At 44.2% G+C, this 24,429-nt stretch overlaps 1 protein-coding gene across 1 annotated transcript; it reads left to right on the top strand.

Moving 5' to 3' along the window:
* Positions 1–22,460: 22,460 nt before the first annotated feature.
* LOC119289103 (UDP-glucose 6-dehydrogenase 2-like) lies at positions 22,461–24,207 on the top strand. Its single transcript, XM_037568522.1, has one exon. The coding sequence runs from the start codon at positions 22,594–22,596 to the stop codon at positions 24,037–24,039; it is 1,446 nt and encodes a 481-aa protein (XP_037424419.1). The 5' UTR covers positions 22,461–22,593; the 3' UTR covers positions 24,040–24,207.
* The last annotated feature ends 222 nt before the right edge of the window (positions 24,208–24,429 follow it).

Genomic DNA, 24,429 nt, shown 5'->3' with positions numbered 1-24,429 from the left:
TGATATAGCCACCCTATTCACAAATGATGAGAGAACTCGTTACTTTTATATCCTTAAAATATTTCCATTCTCATTAAAGGGTGATGCTAAGATATGGTTTAACTCTCTTGATCCTGGTTGTGTGCGTAGTCCCCAGGATATGATTTATTACTTCTCTCCTAAATATTTCCCTGCTCATAAGAAACAAGATGCTTTAAAGGATATATATATATATATATATATATATATATATATATATATATATATATATATATATATATATATATATATATATATATATAATTTTGTGCAAATTGAAGAAGAGAGTCTCCCACAAGCTTGGGGGAGGCTTCTCCAATTACTTAATGCTTTGTCTGATTATCCTCTTAAGAAAAATGAAATACTTGATTTCTTTTATAATGGACTAACGATGCTTCTAGAGATTACCTGGATAGTTGTGCTGGTTTTGTTTTCAGGGAAAGAACGCTGGATGAAGCTGAAATTCTATTGAATAATATGCTGACAAATGAAAATAATTGGACACCTCCTGAGCCAGTTCCTGAGCCTATTCCTAAACCAACTCCGAAGAAGAGGGGTATTCTATTTCTTAGTCCTGATGATATGCAGGAGGCAAAGAAATCTATGAAAGAAAAAGGTATTAAAGCTGGAGATGTTAAGAATTTACCTCCTATTGAAGAAATACATGGTCTTAATTTACCGCCTGTTGAAGAAACATATGATCTTAATCCATTACCTATTGAAGAAACTCATGGTCTTGATAACCCGACACAGGTAGTAAAGGTAAAAACTCTCTATAGATATGATAAAGCTGAAATCCCATTTACTAAGTTTGCTAGCCCATGCTTAGATGAGTTTGATAAATTTATGGCTAAGCAAGAAGATTTCAATGCTTATTTTGGTAGGCAATTGAAATACAATTCAAATATGCTTTAACACTTGGGTGATTATATGGCTAATGTCAAAGGTGAACTTAAACTTGTTAGTAATTAAACATGCTTCTATGGTTACCACTCAAGTAGAACAAGTACTTAAAGCTCAAAATGATTTGCTCAATGAATTGAATAGAAAGAATAATGATAATGTTGTTAGAGTTATGACTAGAGGTGGTAGAATGACCCAGGAACCTTTGTATCCTGAAGGCCATCCTAAGAGAATTGAGCAAGATTCCCAGAGAAATAATATAGATGCACCTAGTTCTTCTAAAAAGAAGAAAAAAGAAAAATGATAGGACTTTGCATGCTTCTAGTGAACCTATTACTGAAACACCTGAGAATCCAAATGATATCTCTATCTCTGATGCTGAAACACAGTCTGGTAATGAACCTGAAACTAGTGATAATATTCATGATGATGCTCAACCTAGCAATGATAATGATATAGAAATTGAACCTGCTGTTGATCTTGATAACCCACAATCAAAGAATCAACATTATGATAAGAAAGACATTGTTGCTAGGAAAAATGGTAAAGAAAGAGAACCATGGGTTCAAAAACCCATGCCTTTTCCTCCCAAACCATCCAAGAAAAAGGATGATGAGGATTTTGAGCGCTTTGCTAAAATGATTAGACCTATCTTTTTGTGTATGCGATTAACTGATATGCTCAAAACCAATCCTTATGCTAAGTACATGAAAGATATTATTACAAATAAAAGAAAGATACCGGAAGCTAAAATTTCCACCATGCTTGCTAATTATACTTTAAAGGTGGAATACCTAAGAAACTAGGAGATCCAGGAGTACCTACTATACCATGCTCCATTAAAAGAAACTATATTAAAACTGCTTTATGTGATCTTGGAGCTGGTGTTATGCCTCTGTCTTTATATCGTAGACTTGATTTGAATAAGTTGACACTACTGAAATATCTTTGCAAATGGATGATAAATCAACTACTATACCTGTCGGTATTTGTGAGGATGTGCCTGTTGTAGTTGCAAACGTTACTATTTTAACGGACGTTGTTATTCTTGATATCCCCGAGGACGATAGTATGTCTATTATTCTTGGAAGACCCCTTTTGAACACTGCAGGGGCTGTTATTGATTGCACTAAAGGCAACATCACTTTTCATGTTAACAGTAATGAGCATACGGTACACTTTCCGAGGAAACAACCTCAAGTTCATAGTATCAACTCTATTGGAAAAATTCCATTGATTATATTTGGAGGTTTTGAATCTCCTCTTCCTACTGTCAAGAAGAAATATGATATTCTTATTATTGGGTATGTGCATATCCCCGTTGAGGTAACATAGTGTTATTCGAAATTTCTCTGGTTCCATGTTATTCAGAGTGAGTTCGTTAACAAGACTTGATCAACCTTGTTAGTGGATTCCTTTTGATGATCATGAGATGGATGAAACTAGAAGGCACAACCTTCTGTACCCCACTTTTACTTTCTGTTATTTATATTAAATAAAATAAAAACAATATTTTCCCGTCTATTATCTGATTATCCGTGCAATATAAAAATACCCCGAAAATAAAAGTTCTCCAAATGCCCTAAAATTTAAATATAATTTTTTCTAGAATATTTGGGAATATTTGGCACCGAGAACACAGCAGGGGGGGTCATCCACCTGGCCACGAGGGTGGAGGGCGCGCCCTACCCCCTGGGCACGCCCCCCTGCCTCGTGGGCCCATGGTGGCCCTCCTCCACTTATCCTTTCACCCACACACTCCTTCTTCCTCCCCCAAATACGAATATCCAGTTCTTACCCGAGTCCAAGCTCGTTTTGCTGCCATTTTCGATCTCCTTGCTCAAAGCACCTCTCACAAAACTGCTTGGGGAGATTGTTCCTTGGTATGTGACTCTTCCATTGGTCCAATTAGTTTTTGTTCTAGTGCTTTATTCATTGCAAATTTTTGATGCTTAGGTGACCATGTTCTTGAGCTTGCATCTCAAATTTATATAGTCAAAAGTAGTTTTGATGCATGATATAGGCTCTAGGCACTTGTAGAAGTAGTTGCTATCAATATTATTGAGTTTGGTTTACTTTTATTTTGAAGTTACTAAAAATTTTAGAAAATTTTCAGAGGAGGAAATATGCTTAGGAAAATGTTCCAAGGTGGTTCTTCAAGGAAGCAAGGACCCAGGCTTGCAATGGTGATGCTGATGAAGAGCCACCAAGAGACGCTCCAGTGCGTCCTTGTGAATGGCCTTCGGAAAATTTTATGGATCGAGCGGAAATTAAAGAAGAATTTAACGCATATTTGTGTAGCGCTGATCTTGTGAGCTTCAAGGAAGAGAAGTTCAGCCAGTATCACTATCTCACTAGTTCCTTTGTGATGAGGTTTGATCATCTTCACGTAATTCTCCAATTGACCTGTTTGATCTTTATGAAAATTCTTACACTATGGACTTAGAGGATTTCACCACTGCTTGCAAACTTCCACAATGGGGTAGTATCAGGGATCCTCGCAAATATGAATTTAGAGATTTTCTTGCTAGTATAACTGTGGGAGAATCTAGAGATATAACGCAAGCTACCATAGGAAGCATTCACTTTCCTGCTATACATTATTTTGCTCTCTTCATAGGTAGATGCATTAATGGTAAAGATGAGGCATGTCACATGTGTGTCCCCGATCTCAGTATTCTTAGGAGTGCTGTGTTAGGAAATAAATCTTATAATTTGGGAGCCATTGTTGCACGTAGGTTGCATCTTAATAGATTTAATGGAGATTTCTTTGGTGGAATTTATGCAACCCGCATAGCTAATTTTCTTGGTGTAGCCATACGCGAAGATGATATTGAATTACCCCCTACTTACCTAGACTTTAATGCTATGGTTCACCACTAGTTTGTCGATAGGAATGAATCACCTCACCAGTATCGTTTAATCTATGACAGACGTCGTGCTCTCCATATTACTCTCCCTGCTCCTGCCTTCTTTGATTATCAAGAAAAAGGAAGATATGTTATTACCAGAGAGGAGGCAGATGAGTACGAGAGGAGGGCGGAGGCCGCTCGTCGCCACGCTGCAGCTCAGGAGGCGATAGCCGCTGCATCTCAGTACGACCCAACTTCTACTACGGATATCAGCCAGGCCAGCCGTGGCCATAGACCAACTTAGGCCAAAAGCCTAAGCATGGGGGAGTACGTATTTCTCACCGATATTACATTCATGTTCACACACTCATTGCTAGATGTCGGTGCTCATACTTTTTCATTGTATCATCCATGGTAGTTTATTTTCCTTTTTATGCTTTCTTCTTGTGTGTTTGATAAACCTTAAGAAAAACCAAAAAAAATAGTTGTAGCTTTTAATCAGTTTAATTTCCATGCTTGTAGTAGTAACTAAAAAGAAAACCCAAAAAGATTTCCTGTTCTTCTTTTGCTTGTTGGGAGCTTTCCCGTGTAAATAGTTCTATTTCTTTTCTTTTCTTTGGGGGTCGATAGGAGAAGACCATAATTAAATTGTTGAAGTGGCTCTTATATGCATTATTGTTGATCTAACAAAAGAGCCCGTATTTCCTTGTCTTCTCCTATTTATTGAATGCTTGCAGGTTCCAGCTTAGTCCAATGCACGTGCACTATTATTATTATTCACATCATTCAGTCGTGCAAGTGAAAGGCAATTATGACGATATATGATGGACTGACTGAGATGAGAAAAGCTGGTATGAACTCGACCTCTCTTGTTTTTGTAAATATGATTAGTTCATCGTTCCTGATTCAGCCTATTATGAATAAACATGTTTGCAATGACAACTAGAGATCATAGTTTCTTGTGCGATTCTTGATTAGCTAGGAGCTTATAATGGTTTACCTTGCGTGCCAACATGCTATTAAAATGGTTATGATGCGGTATGATAGGGTGGTATCCTCCTCTGAATGATTTAAGTGACTTGACTTGGTGCATGTTCGCGCATGTAGTTGAAACAAAATCAACATAGCCTTCACGATATTTATGTTCATGGTGGATTATATCCTACTCATGCTTGCATTCGGTGTCAATTAATTCTAATGCATGTTCATGACTGTTGTCGCTCTCTAGCTGGTCGCTACCCAGTCTTTTGCTAGCCTTCATCTATACTAAGCGGGAATACTGCTTGTGCATCCAACTCCATAAACCCCAAAGTTATTTTATATGAGTCCACCATACCTACTTATATACGGTAACTACCTGTCGTTCCAAGTAAATTTGTATAACTCTAAACCTTCAAATAAATATCCTGTTTTGTATGCTCGAATAGCTCATGTATCAACTAGGGTTGTCCGTATCTTCCATGTTAGGCGGGTTATTCTCAAGAGGAGTGGACTCTGCTCCTCACTCACGAGATAAATGGATGGTCACCGGGATGCCCAGTCCCATGCTTTATGCAAACTAAATCAAAATAATTGCAAACAAAACTCCCCCTGGGACTCTTGATAGTTGTAGGCACTCGTTGTTTCGAGCAAGCCATGGATTGATGCTTGTTGGTGGAAGGGGGAGTATAAACATTACCATTCTGTTTGGGAACCGCCTAAAATGTGTGTAGCATGGAAGATATTGCCATCTCTTGGTTGTTATGTTGACAATGAAAGTATACTGCTCAAAATATTATTCACCTTTGTTTCAAACCCGAGCTCTGGCACATTTACAAATCCCTGCTTCCCTATGCGAATGGCCTATCTATTTACTTTTATGCTGAGTCATCATCCTCTAATTAAAAAGCACCAGTTGGAGAGCACCGCTGTCATTTGCATTCATTACTGTTAGTTTACATTGAGTATGACTTGACTGGATCTCTTTTACCATGAATTACAATGTTTAGTCAGTCCTTGATCTTTAAAGGTGCTCTGCATTTATGTTTTGCAGTCTTAGAAAGGGCTAGCGAGATACCATCTTGTTATATCATATTATGATTGTTTTGAGAAAGTGTTGTCATCTGAGATTTATTATTATTGCTTGCTAGTTGATTTTGCCATTGATATGAGTAAACTTGAGACCTATGCGTTATTGTGAATGTGGTTAGTTATAATCTTTGCTGAAAACTTGAATGCTCGCTTTACATATTTACAACAACAAGAGCAAATAGAGTTTGTAAAAGTTTTTCTTTATCACTTTCAGTTTATCAACTGAATTGCTTGAGGACAAGCAAAGGTTTAAGCTTGGGTGAGTTGATACGTCTCCATCGTATCTACTTTTCCAAACACTTTTGCCCTTATTTTGGACTCTAACTTGCATGATTTGAATGGAACTAACCCAGACTGACGCTGTTTTCAGCAGAATTGCTATGGTGTTATTTGTGTGCAGAAACAAACGGTCTCGGAATGACCTAAAACTTCACGGAGCAAATTTTCAGAAATAATAAAAAATCCTTGCAAAATATGAAGGCCGGGGGGCCCACCACCTGTCCACGAGGGTGGGGGCGCGCCTGCCCCCCTAGGGCGCGCCCCCCTACCTCGTGGGCCCCCTGGAGCTCCTCCGACCTCAACTCCAACTCTATATATTTGGTTTCGGAGAGAAAAAAATCAGAGAGAAGGATTCATCGCGTTTTACGATACGGAGCCGCCGCCAAGCCCTAAAACCTCTCGGGAGGGCTGATCTGGAGTCCGTTCGGGGCTCCGGAGAGGGAAATCCGTCGCCATCGTCATCATCAACCATCCTACATCACCAATTTCATGATGCTCACTACCGTGCGTGAGTAATTCCATCGTAGGCTTGCTGGACGGTGATGGGTTGGATGAGATTTATCATGTAATCGAGTTAGTTTTGTTAGGGTTTGATCCCTAGTATCCACTATGTTCTGAGATTGATGTTGCTATGACTTTACTATGCTTAATGCTTGTCACTAGGGCCCGAGTGCCATGATTTCAGATCTGAACCTATTATGTATTCATCAATATATGAGAGTTCTTGATCCTATCTTGCAAGTCTATAGTCACCTATTATGTGTTATGGTCCGTTAAACCCGAAGTGACAATAATCGGGATACTTACCGGTGATGACCATAGTTTGAGGAGTTCATGTATTCACTATGTGCTAATGCTTTGTTTCGGTACTCTATTAAAAGGAGGCCTTAATATCCCTTAGTTTCCGCTATGACCCCGCTGCCACGGGAGGGTAGGACAAAAGATGTCATGCAAGTTCTTTTCCATAAGCACGTATGACTATATTCGGAATACATGCCTACATTACATTGATGAACTGGAGCTAGTTCTGTGTCACCCTAGGTTATGACTGTTACATGATGAACCACATCCGGCATAATTCTCTATCACCGATCCATTGCCTACGAGCTTTTCATATATTGTTCTTCGCTTATTTTACTTTTCCATTGCTATTTCTATCATCACTACAAAATACCAAAAACATTACTTTTGCTATCATTACCTTTTGCTACCGTTACCACCACTATCATATTACTTTGCTACTAAATACTTTGCGATCTCCTATACTTCTGGGTTATCAGGGAACAAGAGAGTGAGTGGTGCGGAGAGGGAGTAGATAGAGTGCGGTCGTTCGGGAGAGGACAACAAGTCATATAGGAGGGGTATAATGGGAATATCATAAAAATAAAGCTTTATTTATACCTATACACTATATATATTTAGAATAACATAAAATATTTTCTCAATAAATTACTTAAAAATATCCAAGAAATTACGGATGACCGATTGATGTGGACATGGCTGCCTCGGATACGACCAAAAATAACACAAAATTACATATTTCAAAGGTGACTTCTATTAACAATAATTTCATGAATTATTTTATGGTTGAAAACAAAAATGCAACACCTTTTTAATTATATGCAGAATTAAGGAATTATACAAGCCACGTGTCAAGATGCGACGAAGAAGGAAAGTATGTATATATAGAGAGAGGCATGCATGTGTACAAGCAGCATGCATCCATGCATCGTGTGTGTGCTCTTCAAATAAAAAGATACCATGCATGTGTCTTGAGTCTTGACTACCATACGTACCATGCAAATGGGCTAGCTAGCCATGCATGTCAGGACTCATCAACTCAAACAGTCAAAGGTCCAAGGCAAGGCCTTGCGCGCATGCACACCGAACCATCCAAGTACTTGGATTAGTCTCATATATCAGCCACGAAGACGGAGGTGGGCCCTATCCTTTGGATGCAACGTTTTAGCCTCTACACGCAGGCCCGTGGTCTCTGTGTGAGGATGGGACAGCGAACCGACTGGCCGCATATCTGCCTCTACGTACATCTGCCTTTAATAAATAGCTATCCTAGATTAGGTTTTAGACCTGGGTTTTATTGTATTGTTTAGCCAACGCTACAATTTCGCATCTACGAGACGTGTAGGATTACCGCCTTGTCAGATCCACAGTGGAACCCCAACTTTTCATCTAGTTCGTGTGCTCAGTTTATTATCCGCAATTTCAGTTGCAATTCACCTTTGTTCTTGCCGGTTCTTCGGTTGCTTGCAGGAACTTGAACCTCGTTGTTCAGGTTGATCGTGCCTACGACAAGGTCAATAACCATCGGGGATTGGTTTAGCGATTGTCGAGGCGTATCGTCGGGTACGGTATAGCCGGATCGTCAAGGTCAAAATCCACCAAATCGATAATTATCCCCACTCTCATCGAAAGATCGGGCCGCCGTCACATCACCGACTATCATTATATAAAGGGGGAATCCATTCTTTGCTCGTGGAGAAATGTAACCTAGTTTTTATGGGCAATATACCACACACCCTAAATAGTAGATATCCGTGAGAATAACCATCAACATGTGATTTAGAGGTGAGCCTAAAATTACTAAAATTGGGATGCCACTCAATCTACTAGAAACTGCTCATTTCTTGGATTTGTCCAATGAATATATATTTTCCATACCACCATCATAAAAAAATTATTCTAATCTTTGTTTATATTAGAATACCTTTGCAAGTCATTAAAACTGACGGATTTGATTGTGCTTCGGAGATGTCTACTTACAAAGACCCTGATGTAACGATGATGGAGGGGGCTAAGAATTCAACGAGTTTTACACAACCAAAAGAGGTGCATGCAAATAATTGTTCTTCTTTGTATGTATGTTGCACATGATATAATACTCAAAAGGTATATTTCTATATATATATATATATATTTAATTTTGTAGAATATGAGAGAGATGGAGATGGATTATGTCGGGGTTCAAAAAGAAACCCATTCAGAGGGTTTTTGGGGCGACGTCATTGGAAGGGGACAAAAATTCACCATGTTTTATACAACAAAAAGATGTGCAAGTGATGATATCCCACAACAACGACACACTCAAAATAAAGCAAACCGGCTGGAATTATGATAAATGTTTATGGCAACATTTATTTTCATCTGGTATTCCGATGAGTAAATTCAATGATGTTCACATAACTCAAGGAAAATATTTCAAAAGCCCGTAGGAACGCACGGGCATTCTACTAGTGTACATAATATTACAAATGTAATCTAGCAAAAAGGGCAAGATCAATGCACTAAGGCTATAATTACCAGTTCAGTTCCAAGCCTTATATTTTTGAAGAACAGGATAACAAATAACTTAACCGCGACGTATCAGACGACAATACCAGGAGATATGCAGTCGATAAGCTTGGGAAAGAAAGGCATTTCCATAGATCCTTACGAGTGATATACTTTCGAAGCTATTCTGTTTTATTTCTATAAATGTGCATAAGAGGATGAATTACTTTGGTTCTATTAGGTACCATGTTCCTTCTTCCGTTCACATAGAACAAAAGCCTACTAGTCAGCCTAATCATGACCACCTTTAGATTTTTATAAATGCACACAAGATCACTAAAAAATATTTATATTCTTCACAACAGATAAAAGTACCCAGTTCTGATTTATACTGCTAGCCAACAAGCTAACCGGTGCTTCAGATTTGTAACTATGTGAGTATGTTGTTGTAATGCCCTGAGTTTGATGCGCCAGGTGTCTTCCAGTTATTCGCTGTTGTTGTCATGTCATTTGCTTGCGTGTTGCATTTTGTCATGTCATTATGTGCATTGCATCCTCATGTAATTAAAACTTGCATCTGTTTGGGTCTCCCAGTTTTCTTCCGTTGTCCGTTCTGAGCCCAACCACACTCGCACGCGCCCGTGGCACGTCCGAAATATTATTTTATAAGTAGCCGGAAAATATTCTCGGAATGGGATGAAAGTTGGTGTGCGGTGTTGTTATGTTGTCAGTAGGCCGCCTCCAAGTTTCATCGCATTCGAAGTTCGTTTTGATGCCCCAACGGATAACTATAGCGGCAATATAGCCGGTCTTTTCGTCGGACATTTTCGGTCTTCGAAAATCGTTGTCGGGCTGCACTCTTTCCCTCTCATCTCAGCCCAACCGCTCTAGCACAGCCCGCTAACCCCACTTAGGCCCAACGATCATGATCCGAGGGTCCGAGATCGGAGCAAAACCCTCAAACCCTAGCCCCTTCCCTTTATAAACACCCCTTCCTTCCAAAAATGGGCCACCCTAGTCTTCCCCTACCCTCCTAGCCTCCTCCCACCACCTGCAGCCGCCTCTTCCTCGTTTTGTGCACCGACCAAACCCCTCTCCGCCACTTGTCGCCGCTCCACACGCCAGCGCCGCCAATCAGAGGTGGCCACGCGCCTCCCTGCGCGTCCACGCCGCCGCGGCGCGGCAGGCCCGCACCCGGCCCGCCTCGGGTTGCCCTGGGCCTGATCGCCCCACGCCTCCCACTCCCGCACTCCCGATCTGGATTGAGGGAGGAGCCCCTCGACTCCGATCCCGCCGGTCGCCGCCGAACCTCTCCGCCAACCGTGCCCCGAGCCACGTCCGCCTCGCCGGGGCCCCGTTTGTTTTCTTATACTAACGGAGCTTAGGAGATTTTCTGTTGAGTTTTGTGTTGTGAAGTTTTCAAGTTTTGGTTAAAGATTTGATAGATTTTGGAACAAGGAGTGGCAAGAGCCTAAGCTTGGGGATGCCCCGGAAGGCACCCCCTCTTTCGTCTTCTTCCATCGGTAACTTTACTTGATGCTATATTTTTATTCACCACATGATATGTATTTTGCTTGGAGCGTCTTGTATGATTTGAGTCTTTGATTTTTAGTTTTCCACAATCATCCTTGCTGTACACACCTTTTGGAGAGACACACATGAATCGGAGTTTATAAGAATACTCTATGTGCTTCACTTATATCTTTTGAGCTAGATAATTTTGCTCTAGTGCTTCACTTATATATTTTAAGAGCACGGCGGTGGTTCTATTTTATAGAAGTTATTGATCTATCATGCTTCACTTATATCATTTTGAGAGTCTTTTAGAACAGCATGGTAATTTGCTTTGGCTATAAAATTAGTCCTAATGTGATAGGCATCCAAGATGGGTATAATAAAAACTATCATAAAAAGTGCATTGAATACTATAAGAAGTTTGATACTTGATGGTTGTTTTGAGATATGAATATGGTGATATTAGAGTCATGCTAGTTGAGTAGTTGTGAATTGGAGAAATACTTCTTCTAAAGTTTGTGATTCCCATAGCATGCACGTATGGTGAACCGTTATGTGAAGAATTCGGAGCATGATTTATTTATGATTGTCTTCCTTATGAGTGGCGGTCGGGGATGAGCGATGGTCTTTTCCTACCAATCTATCCCCCTAGGATCATGCACGTAGTACTTTGTTTCGATAACTAATTGATTTTTGCAATAAGTATGTGAGTTCTTTATGACTAATGTTGAGTCCATGGATTATACACATTCTCACCCTTCCACCATTGCTAGCCTCTCTAGTACCGCGCAACTTCCATAGCTACCATATAGCTTCCTCAAAACAGCCACCACACCTACCTATTATGGCATTTCCATAGCCATTCCGAGATATATTGCCATGCAACTTACCACCGTTCCGTTTGTTATGACACGCTTCATCATTGTAATATTTATTTTCATGATCATGTAGTTGACATTGTATTTGTGGCAAAGCCACCATTCATAATTCTTTCATACATGTCACTCATGAGTCACTGCACTTCCCGGTACACCACCGGAGGCATTCACATAGAGTCATATTTTGTTCTAGTATCGAATTGTAATTCTTGAGTTGTAAGTAAATAAAGTGTGATGATCATCATTGTTAGAGCATTGTCCCAAGTGGGGAAAGGATGATGGAGACTATGATTCCCCCACAAGTCGGGATGAGACTCCAGACAAAAATAAAAAAGGAGAGAAGAAATGCCATAAAAAAGAGAAGGCCCAAAAAATGAGAGAAAAAGAGAGAAGAGACAATGTTATTATCCTTCGACCACACTTGTGCTTCAAAGTAGCACCATGATCTTCATGATAGAAGGTCTCCTATGTGGTCACTTTCATATACTAGTGAGAATTTTACATTATAGAACTTGGCTTGTATATTCCAATGATGGGCTTCCTCCAAATGACCTAGGTCTTCGTGAGCAAGCAAGTTGGATGCACATCCACTTCGTTTCTTTTGTTGAGCTTTCATACACTTATAGCTCTAGTGCATCCATTGTATGGCAATCCCTACTCACTCACATTGACATCTATTGATGGGCATCTCCATAGCCCATTGATACGCCTAGTTGATGTGAGACTATCTTCTCCTTTTTGTCTTCTCCACAACCACCATTGTATTCCACCTATAGTGCTATATCCCTGGCTCACGCTCATGTATTGCGTGAAGATTGAAAAAGTTTGAGAACATCAAAAGTATGAAACAATTGCTTGGCTTGTCATCGGGGTTGTGCATGATTTAAATATTTTGTGTGGTGAAGATGGAGCATAGCCAGACTATATAATTTTGTAGGGATAACTTTCTTTGCCCATGTTATTTTGAGAAGACATGATTGCTTTGCTAGTATGCTTGAAGCATTATTATTTTTATGTCAATATTAAAATTTTGTCTTGAATCTTTCGGATCTGAACATTCATGCCACAATAAAGAAAATTACATTAAGAATTATGCTAGGTAGCATTCCACATCAAAAATTATGTTTTTATCATTTACCTACTCGAGGACGAGCATGAATTAAGCTTGGGGATGCTTGATACGTCTCCAACGTATCTATAATTTTTTATTGTTCCATGCTATTATATTATCTGTTTTGGATTTTAATGGGCTTATTTATACACTTTTATATTATTTTTAGGACTAACCTACTAACCCAAGGCCCAGTGCAAATTGCTGTTTTTTTGGCCTATTTCAGTGTTTCGTAGAAAAGGAATATCAAACGGAATCCAAACGTAACGAAACCTTCAGGAGAGTTATTTTTGGAACAAACGTGATCCAGGGGACTTTGAGTAGACATCAAGAAATCAACGAGGAGGCCACGAGGCGGGAAGGCGCGACTGCCCCCTGGGCTCGCCCCCACCCTCGTGGGCCCCTCGTAGCTCCACCGACCTACTTCTTCCTCCTATATATGTCCATATACCCCGAAAACATCCAGGAGCACCACAAAACCCTATTTCCATCGCCGCAACCTTCTGTACCCGTGGGATCACATCTTGGTGCCTTTTCTGGCGCTCCGCCGGAGGGGGAATCGATCACGGAGGGCTTCTACATCAACACCATAGCCTCTCCGGTGATATGTGAGTAGTTTACCACAGACCTTCGGGTCCATAGTTATTAGCTAGATGACTTCTTCTCTCTCTTTGGATCTCAATACGAAGTTCTCCTCGATTCTCTTGGAGATCTATTCGATGTAATTCTTTTTGCGGTGTGTTTGTCGAGATCCGATGAATTGTGGGTTTATGATCAAGATTATCTAGTGATTCTTCTCTGAAATCTCTTATGCATGATTTAATATCTTTGCAAGTTTCTTCGAATTATCAGTCTGGTTTGGCCTACTAGATTTATCTTTCTTGCAATGGGAGAAGTTCTTAGCTTTAAGTTCAATCTTGCGGTGTCCTTTTCCAGTGACAGCAGGGGCAGCAAGGCACGTATTGTATTGTTGCCATCGAGGATAAAAAGATGGGGTTTATATCATATTGCTTGAGTTTATTCTTATGAACTTAATACTCTAAATACATTCTGGATAGCGGTCGATGTGTGGAGTAATAGTAGTAGATGCAGAATCGTTTCGGTCTACTTGTCGCGGACGTGATGCCTATATACATGATCATGCCTAGATATTCTCATAACTATGCGCTTTTCTATCAATTGCTCGACAGTAATTCGTTCACCCACCGTAGAATTTGCTATCTTGAGAGAAGCCACTAGTGAAACCTATGACCTCCGGGTCTATCTTCCATCATATTATTTTCCTATCAATTTGCTATTTCTGTTTTGCAATCTTTATTTTCCAATCTATACAACAAAAATACCAAAAATATTTATCTTATTATCTCTATCAGATCTCACTTTCGTAAGTGACCGTGAAGGGATTGACAACCCCTTTATCGCGTTGGTTGCAAGGTTTTTGTTTGTTTGTGCAGGTACTAGGGGACTTGTGTGTTACCTCCTACTGGATTGATACCTTGGTTCTCGAAACTGAGGGAAATACTTATGCTACTATGCTGCATCACCCTTTCCTCTTTAAGGGAAAACCAACGCAAACTCAAGAGGTAGCGGGAATGTGCTCGAATCGTGGAGGAAATCTCTCTGTTAGATGCGGAGGCAGACCGTCGCCCTTTTTCTAAGGGCGAGTGGGCCCATAGATATGCCTTGGAAAACCAAGTCACTGCGATCCTGCGTGCTGAGGAGGAGTACCGACGACGTAGGGGCGGAGTCAAATGGGTCACGAAAGGAGACGCAAACACCGGATATTTCCATGCTTATGCGAACGAGAGGAAGCGGAAATGCTCCATACTGCGCCTCCAATCCGATCATGGTCTCCTGTTGTCGCAGGAGCAAATCATGGCCCATATCTATGAGTTTTTCATAGGCCTTTTGGGGATGGCTGACCAAAAACTCCTTAGTTTGGGCGACGATCTGTGGGATCAAGCGGATCGGGTCTCTCAGGAGGAGAATGACATGCTTGCGCTGTCTTTCCTGCTTGAAGAGATAGACAAGGCCCTGGCAGACATGAAAACGGACACGGCGCTCGGGCCGGATGGGTGGCCTGTCGAGTTCTTCAAGAAGTTCTGGCCCTGCCTTAAGCATCTGTTTTACGATATAGTTAATGACTTTGCGTTGGGCATGGTGGACTTATCTCGCCTCAATTATGGGGCCATTAGCTTAATTTCTAAGGTGAAAGGGGCGGATAACATCAAGTTGTTTAGACCTATCACCCTGATTAACGTACCTTTTAAAATTTGTGCGAAGGCATATGCCTCGCGTTTGGCACCGATTGCCCAACGTGTCATCAGTTCTAGTCAGACAGGTTTTCTTAAACGCCGTAACATTCTTGAGGGACTGATCGCGTTGCAAGAAATCGTGCACGAGTTAAAACGCACCAGGGCATAGGGCGTGCTCCTTAAATTAGATTTCGAGAAAGCTTATGACCGCGTAAACTGGGAGTTTGTGCGAGAGGTCTTCCTCAAAAAGGGTTTTGAGGCAGGATTTGTGCATCGCATCATGCACCTCGTGTGTAGTGGGCACACGGCGGTCACTATCAATGGCACAATGGGCAGTTATTTCCACAACAAACGTGGTCTTCGGCAGGGAGATCAAAGCTCGCCTCTGATTTTCAACTTTGTTGCGGATGCCTTGGCGGCCATGATTAACAAAGCGCGAGCAGTGGGCCACATTAAAGGGCTAATCCCTCACCTAATCCTTGGTAGGGTTACGCATCTGCAATACACGGATGATACGATGCTCATGTTCGAACCCGATGACCACAACATAGCAACGATCAGGCTACTCCTGCTCGCGTTCGAGATCTTGTCGGGGCTTAAGATCAATTTCTTGAAGAGCGAAGTGATCACCATTGGGATGGATGATCAAGAAAGCTCCCCGATTGCCAACCTACTTAATTGTAAGCTAGGGAGCTTCTCGATTAAGTACCTTGGCCTCCCGATCTCAACCAAGAAACTAACCATTGCGGAATGGGAGCCTCTTTATGGCAAAGTCGCCCACCGGGTGAGCCCTTGGAGGGGCAGATTTATGTCCTCGGCCGCGTGGCTGATCCTAACTAACTCAAGCCTATCCTCCCTCCCACTGTTTACAATGGGAATGTTCCTTCTAGCGGATGGGGTTCACGCTAGACTAGATACACCGCGCTCTCGGTTCTTTTGGGAAGGAACCGGGAACAAACGCAAGTACCACTTAATGAAATGGGTTGCGGTCTGTAGACCTAAAAAATCCGATAGCTTGGGTATTACGAACTCTAAGCTAATGAATGTGGCCTTGCTTACTAAGTGGTGGTGGCGCCTTGCCCAAAACGAGTCGGGACTCTGAGCGGACATCCTACGGGCCAAATACTTCCCGGACGGAAATCTGTTCAAGGCAAAAAACAACGGCTCGGCCTTTTGGAATGGGATCCAAGCAGTCCGGCCGGCTTTCTCTGTTGGGGCGCAGTTTGGTGTCAATGATGGCAAGTCCACACGGTTCTAGCTCAATCGTTGGTGGGGTCAGGAACCGCTATGGCAATCACATCCGGAGCTGTATCAATTGGCCACAGACACCAACATTATGGTGGCCGATGCTCTTAGAGTCCATCCGCCTGCGATCTCCTTCATTAGGACACTAGAGACTGCGGAGGCCACTAGATGGGACACTTTGGTGGCCGATTTTGTTGGTCGGACACGTAGTAGTGGAGCGGACACTATAACGTGGAATCTTACCTCCTCCAAGAAATTCACGGTCAAGTCCCTTTATGACAAATTGACCGAGGGCACAACGCTAGACATAGTTAGGGGGCTTGGAAGGCCGGTATATCTCTCAAAATCAAGATTTTTATGTGGCAAATGTTCCGCAACCGCTTACCAACCTCAGATAATGTGGCCAAACGTAACGGGCCAGCGGATGGAACGCGCACCACTTGTGGCTTAGGAGAAAACGCAAATCATGTGTTCTTGGGGTGTGTGCTGGCTAGATTTGCGTGGAGTGCGGTTAGAGATGCTTTCAAACAAAACTGGAACCCACAGTCTAGCCATGACTTCTTTACAATCCTATCGGCACAAAGAGGGGCTAATGCAAGGATAGTTTGGAGATGTGTTGGGGCGCTGCTTTGGTCCCTTTGGACGGTTCGGAACAAAATTACGATTGAACACAAGTTCCCGGCCCGCCCTGCTGATATCATCTTCAAATGTCACATTTTCCTTCAGGTTTGGGCACCGTTGGGGAAGACGCGTGACGCGGATCGCATGGACGAGATTATGAAGCAGATCAAGATGACTATGATGAAGGCGCGACAAGGCGGGACGACAGCTGGAGCCTGAGCCTTCTATGTTGCTATCTATCTATCTACTTATCGCTCCACTTTTGGGATCTTGAGCTACTTGTTGTTTCATCTTAGCTTTATCCTGGACATGGTGCCCGAAGACTTGTTTGATTCGGTCCGTAAGACTTAAGTATGTGTGGATGCTGCCTGGTGGCTTTATTAATTTAAAGCCGGACGTTTCTAGTGTCTACGTTCCAAAAAAAAGCAAGCTAGCAGCTCGACAAGATGCAAATAGTTTGATGCATCATGTTTTATTGACGATGAATACCTATTTTCTCAATAAAAATTAGAATCCATACTGCAGTTGCTATGTTGATGAAGAATATAGCTACGAACTACTATTGTTTTAGAACAAAACAAATATTGCAGGGTAATTAAGAAATGCACCTGGAAGCACATGCTCCTACGTAAAATCCAACTGTATTCCGAATATAAAAGAGTTCAGAAAACCTGTACAAATCTGAATTCTCTATTCCACTATATTTCCTAAAAAAATCAAAGAGATAAACATATATATATTTGCTTGCTGTGTAGAAGTGGAAATTTAGTTTTGTAAAGAACATTTTTTAGAATACGAAATGTTTTCCTAACCATCTAATTTTTAGTTTTTTTTGCGGGTAACCGTCTAAATTTTCTAACATGGGTATTTACAAGAATATAACAGACTAAAATAATCAAATGTTCTATCTTGGCGGAAACCATATGTGCGCGCAAAGCATCTTATTAGAATCACCGAGAATGATAACCAGCACAGTAATGTAATTGATATGTAATTTCTTTACTAAAGACTATAAAGTTTGCTAGCTACTGCATGTTCCTGGTGCACATGCTGAGGCATGACTATCTGATTAGCATACATAAGCATTCCTATGTCGGACACTGACTTCAGGCCATCCAGCTGCAAACGACCAAGAAGCCTCGCAAGCTATCGTCATTCCTGCAAGACAGCAACCCGCAGGATTATGCAGAATCCCGATCCCTCGCAATCCCAGAGACAAATGAGCATTTGAAGCATCAGTATAACATCGTATATCCAATAGCTGCTAATCTCCAACTATACAGACGACAGTGCCGCCCGCTCCTATGCAATTCGCTTCTCATTGCAGGGGTCCTCACGACCCTTTATTTTTGTATATAGGTGCTGCACGACAAAAGGATTAAAGCCATCATTTATTTACATGTACTTCAAACTGGTAGCAGCTCAAAGGAACTGGACGACCCTTTAGTTTGATACATGTATGGTCTAAAAAGAAAAGAAAAAAAAGTGTCTCGATAAATGGTGACTAAATTTGGCTTATGTGCATCGCTCCGGTCATTCTCGACAACTCCATATTTATTTGCAACTTTGCCCTCATGATCTTACCATATGGGCCAGGTCCAATTTCAGTGATGCCAAACTGCAATTCCACCCGGCCTGCGAGGTGATACTGAGGCTGGACGTTGCACAGGAAAAGCGTACTCTCACTCGAGATGAATTCAGCCTGCGGAAGCAGCTTAAGCAAAGAACCCTTGGTTTGGCTACGATCGAGAGAGCTCGCAAGAGGCAGGCCTCCCGGATCACCTGGCTCAAGGAGGGGGACGCTCGCTCTGCATTCTTCCAAGCAAAAATCAACTCACGCAAACGGAAAAACTTCATTCACTCCCTGGAAGTGGACAATGCTGTGATCACCGCGCACGACGAAAAGGCTTCTATTGCTCACTGACATTTCTCCAACCTGCTGGGAAGAAAAGATGATAGAAAATGGACGTTCAATTGGGAGGAGCTGGACATGCCCACAGTTCAAAATGAGGGGCTTGACAACCCCTTCTCTGAAGCCGAAGTTTGGGCAGCAATCCTGGCGTCCCCGGCGGACCGAGCTCCTGGCCCAGACGGATTCTCGGGTATGTTTTTCAGATCATGCTGGGGCACGATAAAGGAGGACGTCATGGCTTTGTTTCACCATCTTTACAGCCTCGCGAGTGGGAACTTCACTGATTTGAACACGGCTATGATTGCCCTGCTCCCAAAGAAGGATGGTGCTGTCAAAATGGGCGATTTCCGGCCGATCAGCCTCATCCATTCTGTCGCCAAGCTATTCTCAAAAGTCCTGTCCATTCGGCTAGCCAACGTCATCGACAAGCTCATCAGCCCAGCGCAAACAACATTTCAGAGGAGGGAGTGCATCCAAGACAGTTTTCTTTATGTGCAAAACACGGTCAGAAAATTGCATCGCAGCAAAACCCCGGCACTCTTGCTGAAGCTTGACATAGCCAAGGCTTTCGATTGCGTTTCTTGGGAATATTTGTTAGAATTGTTAGAGGTGCTGGGATTTCCTCCGCGATGGAGGGATTGGATTGCTCTCCTGTTATCGACGTCGTCCTCATCCTGCCTCCTAAACGGGGTGCCGGGGGACTGCATTGATCATCTTCGAGGGCTTAGGCAGGGAGATCCACTGTCACCTCTGTTGTTTATCTTATGCATCGACACTCTCCACCGGCTACTGGAGGCGGCCACTTCGTCTGGTCTGCTGGCGGCGCCGCCGGCGGTAGCAGCTAGGATGCCCACAAGCTTGTACGCCGATGATGCTGTCATCTTCATCAACCCAGTGCGTGAAGACATCGACACCCTGCTAGGCCTACTGCGACATTTCGGTGACGCTACGGGCCTGCGGTTCAATCTCTCCAAGTCCTCCGCGATCCCAATCCGCTGCAGCGACATCGACCTGGCCACGGTTCTGGTGAACTTTGGAGGGACTACGGCCACGTTCCCGATCACATACCTAGGCCTGCCCATTACGATTGGAAGAATTAGGCTAGTTCAACTGCAGTTCATCCTTGATAGAATTAGGGCTAGGCTAGCCGGCTGGAAGGGTAGGCTAATGCCACTGGCGGGCCGCCGCGTCCTAGTGTGCTGCTTTCTGTTAGCAATCCCAACCTTCGCGCTCACGGCTCTACGCGCACCGAAGAAGCTCTTCAAGGAAATCGACAAGTCGAGGAGGCGATTCCTCTGGGCACAGGACGACGAGATCTCAGGGGCAAAGTGCAAGGTGGGCTGGAAGACGATGGCGACGCCGAAGCAGCAAGGCGGCCTGGGCATCCACGACCTATCCAGGTTCGCCCGCGCGCTGCGTCTGCGGTGGCTATGGCTCGCCTGGCAACAACCCAACCGACCTTGGGTCGGCACCGGCACGCCTTGCGACAGCGGGGACGTGGCCCTGTTCGCGGCATGCACATCCGTTTCCATTGGAAATGGAACTTCTGCTTCCTTCTGGTCCTCTTCCTGGCTGGGAGGCCGGCAGCTTTGCTCGGCTTTCCTGGCGCTCTATGCTGCATCCATCAGGAAGAACCGATCGGTCCATGAGGCCTTGCAGGGTGACCGCTGGGTCCTCGATCTAAGGCATGCCAACAGTAGCAACATCGCCCGCCAAGTCGTCCAACTCGCTAGAGAGATCAGAAGCGTCGGCCTTGTCTTGGATGCACAGATGCCTGATTCAATCCGCTGGACGCAGCACAACTCAGGGATGTTCTCCACCAAATCGGCCTACACCGCGCAATTCGCAGAGGGGCAGCTCAGTAGCTTTAGATGCCTGATTTGGAAGATCTGGGCACCGGGGAAGATCAAGATGTTCCTCTGGTTCCTCCACCAAAACAAGCTATGGTGCAATGACAGGCTGCAACGAAGGGATTGGACCAATTGCTATTTCTGCCCTCTGTGCATGAGAAACCTCGAGTCATCTTTCCACCTCTTCTGGGAGTGCCCAACTCCCTGAAGGTTTGGAACCAAGCTGCGGCCTGGGCTGGTTGCCAGGCTCTAAACCCTGCTGGATGGTGCAGCGAGATTACGTCGACGGGCTGTGCCGAAAGGATCATCACCACTGCAGCCCCAGGAAACCGCAAGGGCACCAAGTCGATGCTGGCTCTCATTGCGCGGCACATATGGTTGGAGAGAAACTCCTGTGTCTTCAGAGGGAAACAAGTTGACGAGCGGCACATCGTCGAGGCATGCCGCCGGGACATGGAGCAATGGCGCTTGGCAGGGGCCAAATGCATAGAGCAGTCCTTCGGGGACATGACGTGAAATATCGCCATAGCCACACCCTACTGGGAGCTCAGCGTTCCTAGTCACTGGTTGTAATTTTCTCCCATTCACACAATCACTTGATCGGAACCCCTTTGTCGCTCCCTCCTGCTAAATCAATGAAACACCAGCCGCTAAAGCTGGTTTCTTCAAAAAAAAAAAATTAGCAACTTTGCTAGAGGTCTCCACACGAGTAGCGACTCAATAAACCCCAAGCAGTTTGATACATGTATGCACTACAAATATAAATATAGACCTACAGTTTAGACCTCCAAGGATGAACATTCCATTCAAAACAAAACTTGGATTTTGATTTTGTGCGACTTTCAGGGAAGTAGTGTGCATTTTACGTGCATTCGTTAGAGACTAGATATGAGTGTTTAATTTGTAGCAGATACTAGCATGTGGTAGAGCACGCAGTAGCAAATTGAGGAGATTCACCCTTGCAATTGAAAAAATCGAAAAGTAAAATTCTAAAATAAATCACCAAAGAAAATTAGAAAAACAATCCGTTCATTAACATGAAAAAAAAATACATGTAGAAATTCAGGAATGGTCAAATAAATCTTGCATTCGGAAAAAAATCTAGACTAGGAAACAAATTATTCACGAGTGATGATGATAACGAAAGGGATTTGGAGAATTAATTAGACCTTTTTAGCGAGTATTAAAACACAATCAATCTTGATAGGGCAATACGCTTGAATCCAATGTTCTGTCACTTTCGTCAGCGCACATGCATCTCCGTTATTCAGTTAATGGAAAGGGGTTATGCCCGGTTCAAAAAAAAAGCCCACATGCATTAGGAAGGAAATTTCGATGTACCGGGAAGTATATTTCCTTGCAATCAGAAGAAAACTTCTTCACCATTTATTTTGATTTAGGAACCAAATTGTTCAATCAAAATGCTCTTAATTTCCATGTGTTAGGAAGCATATTCATGCAGTGTGTGGAATTTTTTAGAACAAAAATAAGTTTACATGGATCTGCCGGAATCAGTGTAGGAACGTTAAATGTGGGGATTACCGTCCATCTCGCTGTATTCGCTCCCAGCCGTGCGTTCAGTTCACCACCGCCACATCTCGTTTCCTTTCCTTTCTTCTTCACTACTAGACAATTTGATCGTCGTTCCCTTGTTGTGTTCCTCCTAATTAAGGACAGCAAGGTTTGTATCTTCTCTCAGTTACGGGAGGTTTTGGATTGTTCAATCTTGTTTGAAGAAGTACTATCTTTGATCAATTGTAGTAGTTGCAGGGGAAGAAAGCAGAGAGGGGAGACAAATGGTGAAGATCTGCTGCATCGGCGCGGGCTACGTGGGTGGCCCGACGATGGCGGTGATCGCGCTCAAGTGCCCGGACGTGGAGGTGGTGGTGGTGGACATCTCCGAGGCGCGCATCGCCGGCTGGAACAGCGACCGCCTCCCCATCTACGAGCCCGGCCTGGACGACGTCGTCAAGCGCTGCCGCGGCCGCAACCTCTTCTTCAGCACCGACGTGGAGCGGTACGTGGGCGAGGCGGACGTCGTCTTCGTCTCCGTCAACACCCCCACCAAGACCCGCGGCCTCGGCGCCGGCAAGGCCGCCGACCTCACCTACTGGGAGAGCGCCGCGCGCATGATCGCCGACGTCTCCCGCTCCGACAAGATCGTGGTCGAGAAGTCCACCGTGCCCGTCAAGACCGCGGAGGCCATCGAGAAGATCCTCGCCCACAACGACCGCGGCGTCCGCTACCAGATCCTGTCCAACCCGGAGTTCCTCGCCGAGGGCACCGCCGTGCGGGACCTCTTCGCGCCCGACCGCGTCCTCATCGGCGGCCGCGAGACCCCCGAGGGCCAGGCCGCCGTGAAGGTCCTCAAGGGCGTGTGCGCGCGCTGGGTCCCCGAGGACCGCATCATCACCACCAACCTCTGGTCGGCCGAGCTGTCCAAGCTCGCCGCCAACGCCTTCCTCGCGCAGCGCATCTCCTCCGTCAACGCCATCTCCGCGCTGTGCGAGGCCACCGGCGCTGACGTCGCCGAGGTGGCCTGCTCCATCGGCAAGGACTCGCGCATCGGCCCGCGCTTCCTCTCCGCCAGCGTCGGCTTCGGCGGCTCCTGCTTCCAGAAGGACATCCTCAACCTCGTCTACATCTGCGAGTGCTACGGCCTCCCCGAGGTGGCAGAGTACTGGCGGCAGGTCATCGGCATCAACGACTACCAGAAGAGCCGCTTCGTCAACCGCGTCGTCTCCTCCATGTTCAACACCGTCGCGGGGAAGAAGGTGGCCGTGCTGGGGTTCGCCTTCAAGAAGGACACGGGCGACACGCGCGAGACGCCGGCCATCGACGTGTGCCGGGGCCTGCTCGGGGACAAGGCCGTCGTCAGCATCTACGACCCGCAGGTGACGGAGGAGCAGGTGCGGCGCGACCTCGCCATGAGAAAGTTCGACTGGGACCACCCGCGGCACCTGCAGCCCGTGGGCGAGCCCGGCGATCAGCAGCCGGTCGCCGTCACGACGGACGCGTACGAGGCCGCCCGCGACGCGCACGCCGTCTGCATCCTGACCGAGTGGGAGGACTTCAGGAGCCTCGACTACAGGCGCATGTACGACGTCATGCAGAAGCCGGCTTTCGTCTTCGACGGCCGCAACATCGTCGACCCGGAGAAGCTCCGGGACATCGGATTCATCGTCTACGCCATTGGCAAGCCGCTTGATCAGTGGCTCAAGGACATGCCAGCCGTCGCCTGAAAGCCAATGCACACTCAAAGCCGCGCGTCGGCGAGCGTTCTTCTTGATTAATATAGAGTTTTGTAGTCCTCGTAAGCCACGTCAAAGGGAGTAGAATACTGGTTTTGCTATTGAGTAACTTGAGTTGTTTATTAAGCCAGATTCGTTGCGTGTTTCTACAAGAAAGTTTTTATATCTAACCCTTTTGTCTTTGTGTTGAAATTCAAATACGAAAGAAATATTACTCTTTCTGTTCTTAAATTTAAGTTTTTGTAGAAAATTCACTATTAATTACATACGAAATAAAATGTTTGAATCTACACTTTAAAATGCATCTACATACATTTGTATGTGGTTCATAATGAAACTCTACAAAGACTTGTATATATTTAGAAACGGAGGGAGTATATT

The sequence above is a fragment of the Triticum dicoccoides genome, chromosome 4A, assembly GCF_002162155.2.
Source record: "Triticum dicoccoides isolate Atlit2015 ecotype Zavitan chromosome 4A, WEW_v2.0, whole genome shotgun sequence".
Taxonomy (NCBI): Eukaryota; Viridiplantae; Streptophyta; class Magnoliopsida; order Poales; family Poaceae; genus Triticum; species Triticum dicoccoides.
Note: the sequence above shows the minus strand (reverse complement) of the source record. Positions and strands in the feature narration are given on the sequence as shown.

Bases quoted from the DNA above. Each gene is read 5' to 3' on its own strand.
- LOC119289103 (XM_037568522.1), top strand. From the start codon at position 22,594: ATGGTGAAGATCTGCTGCATCGGCGCGGGCTACGTGGGTGGCCCGACG.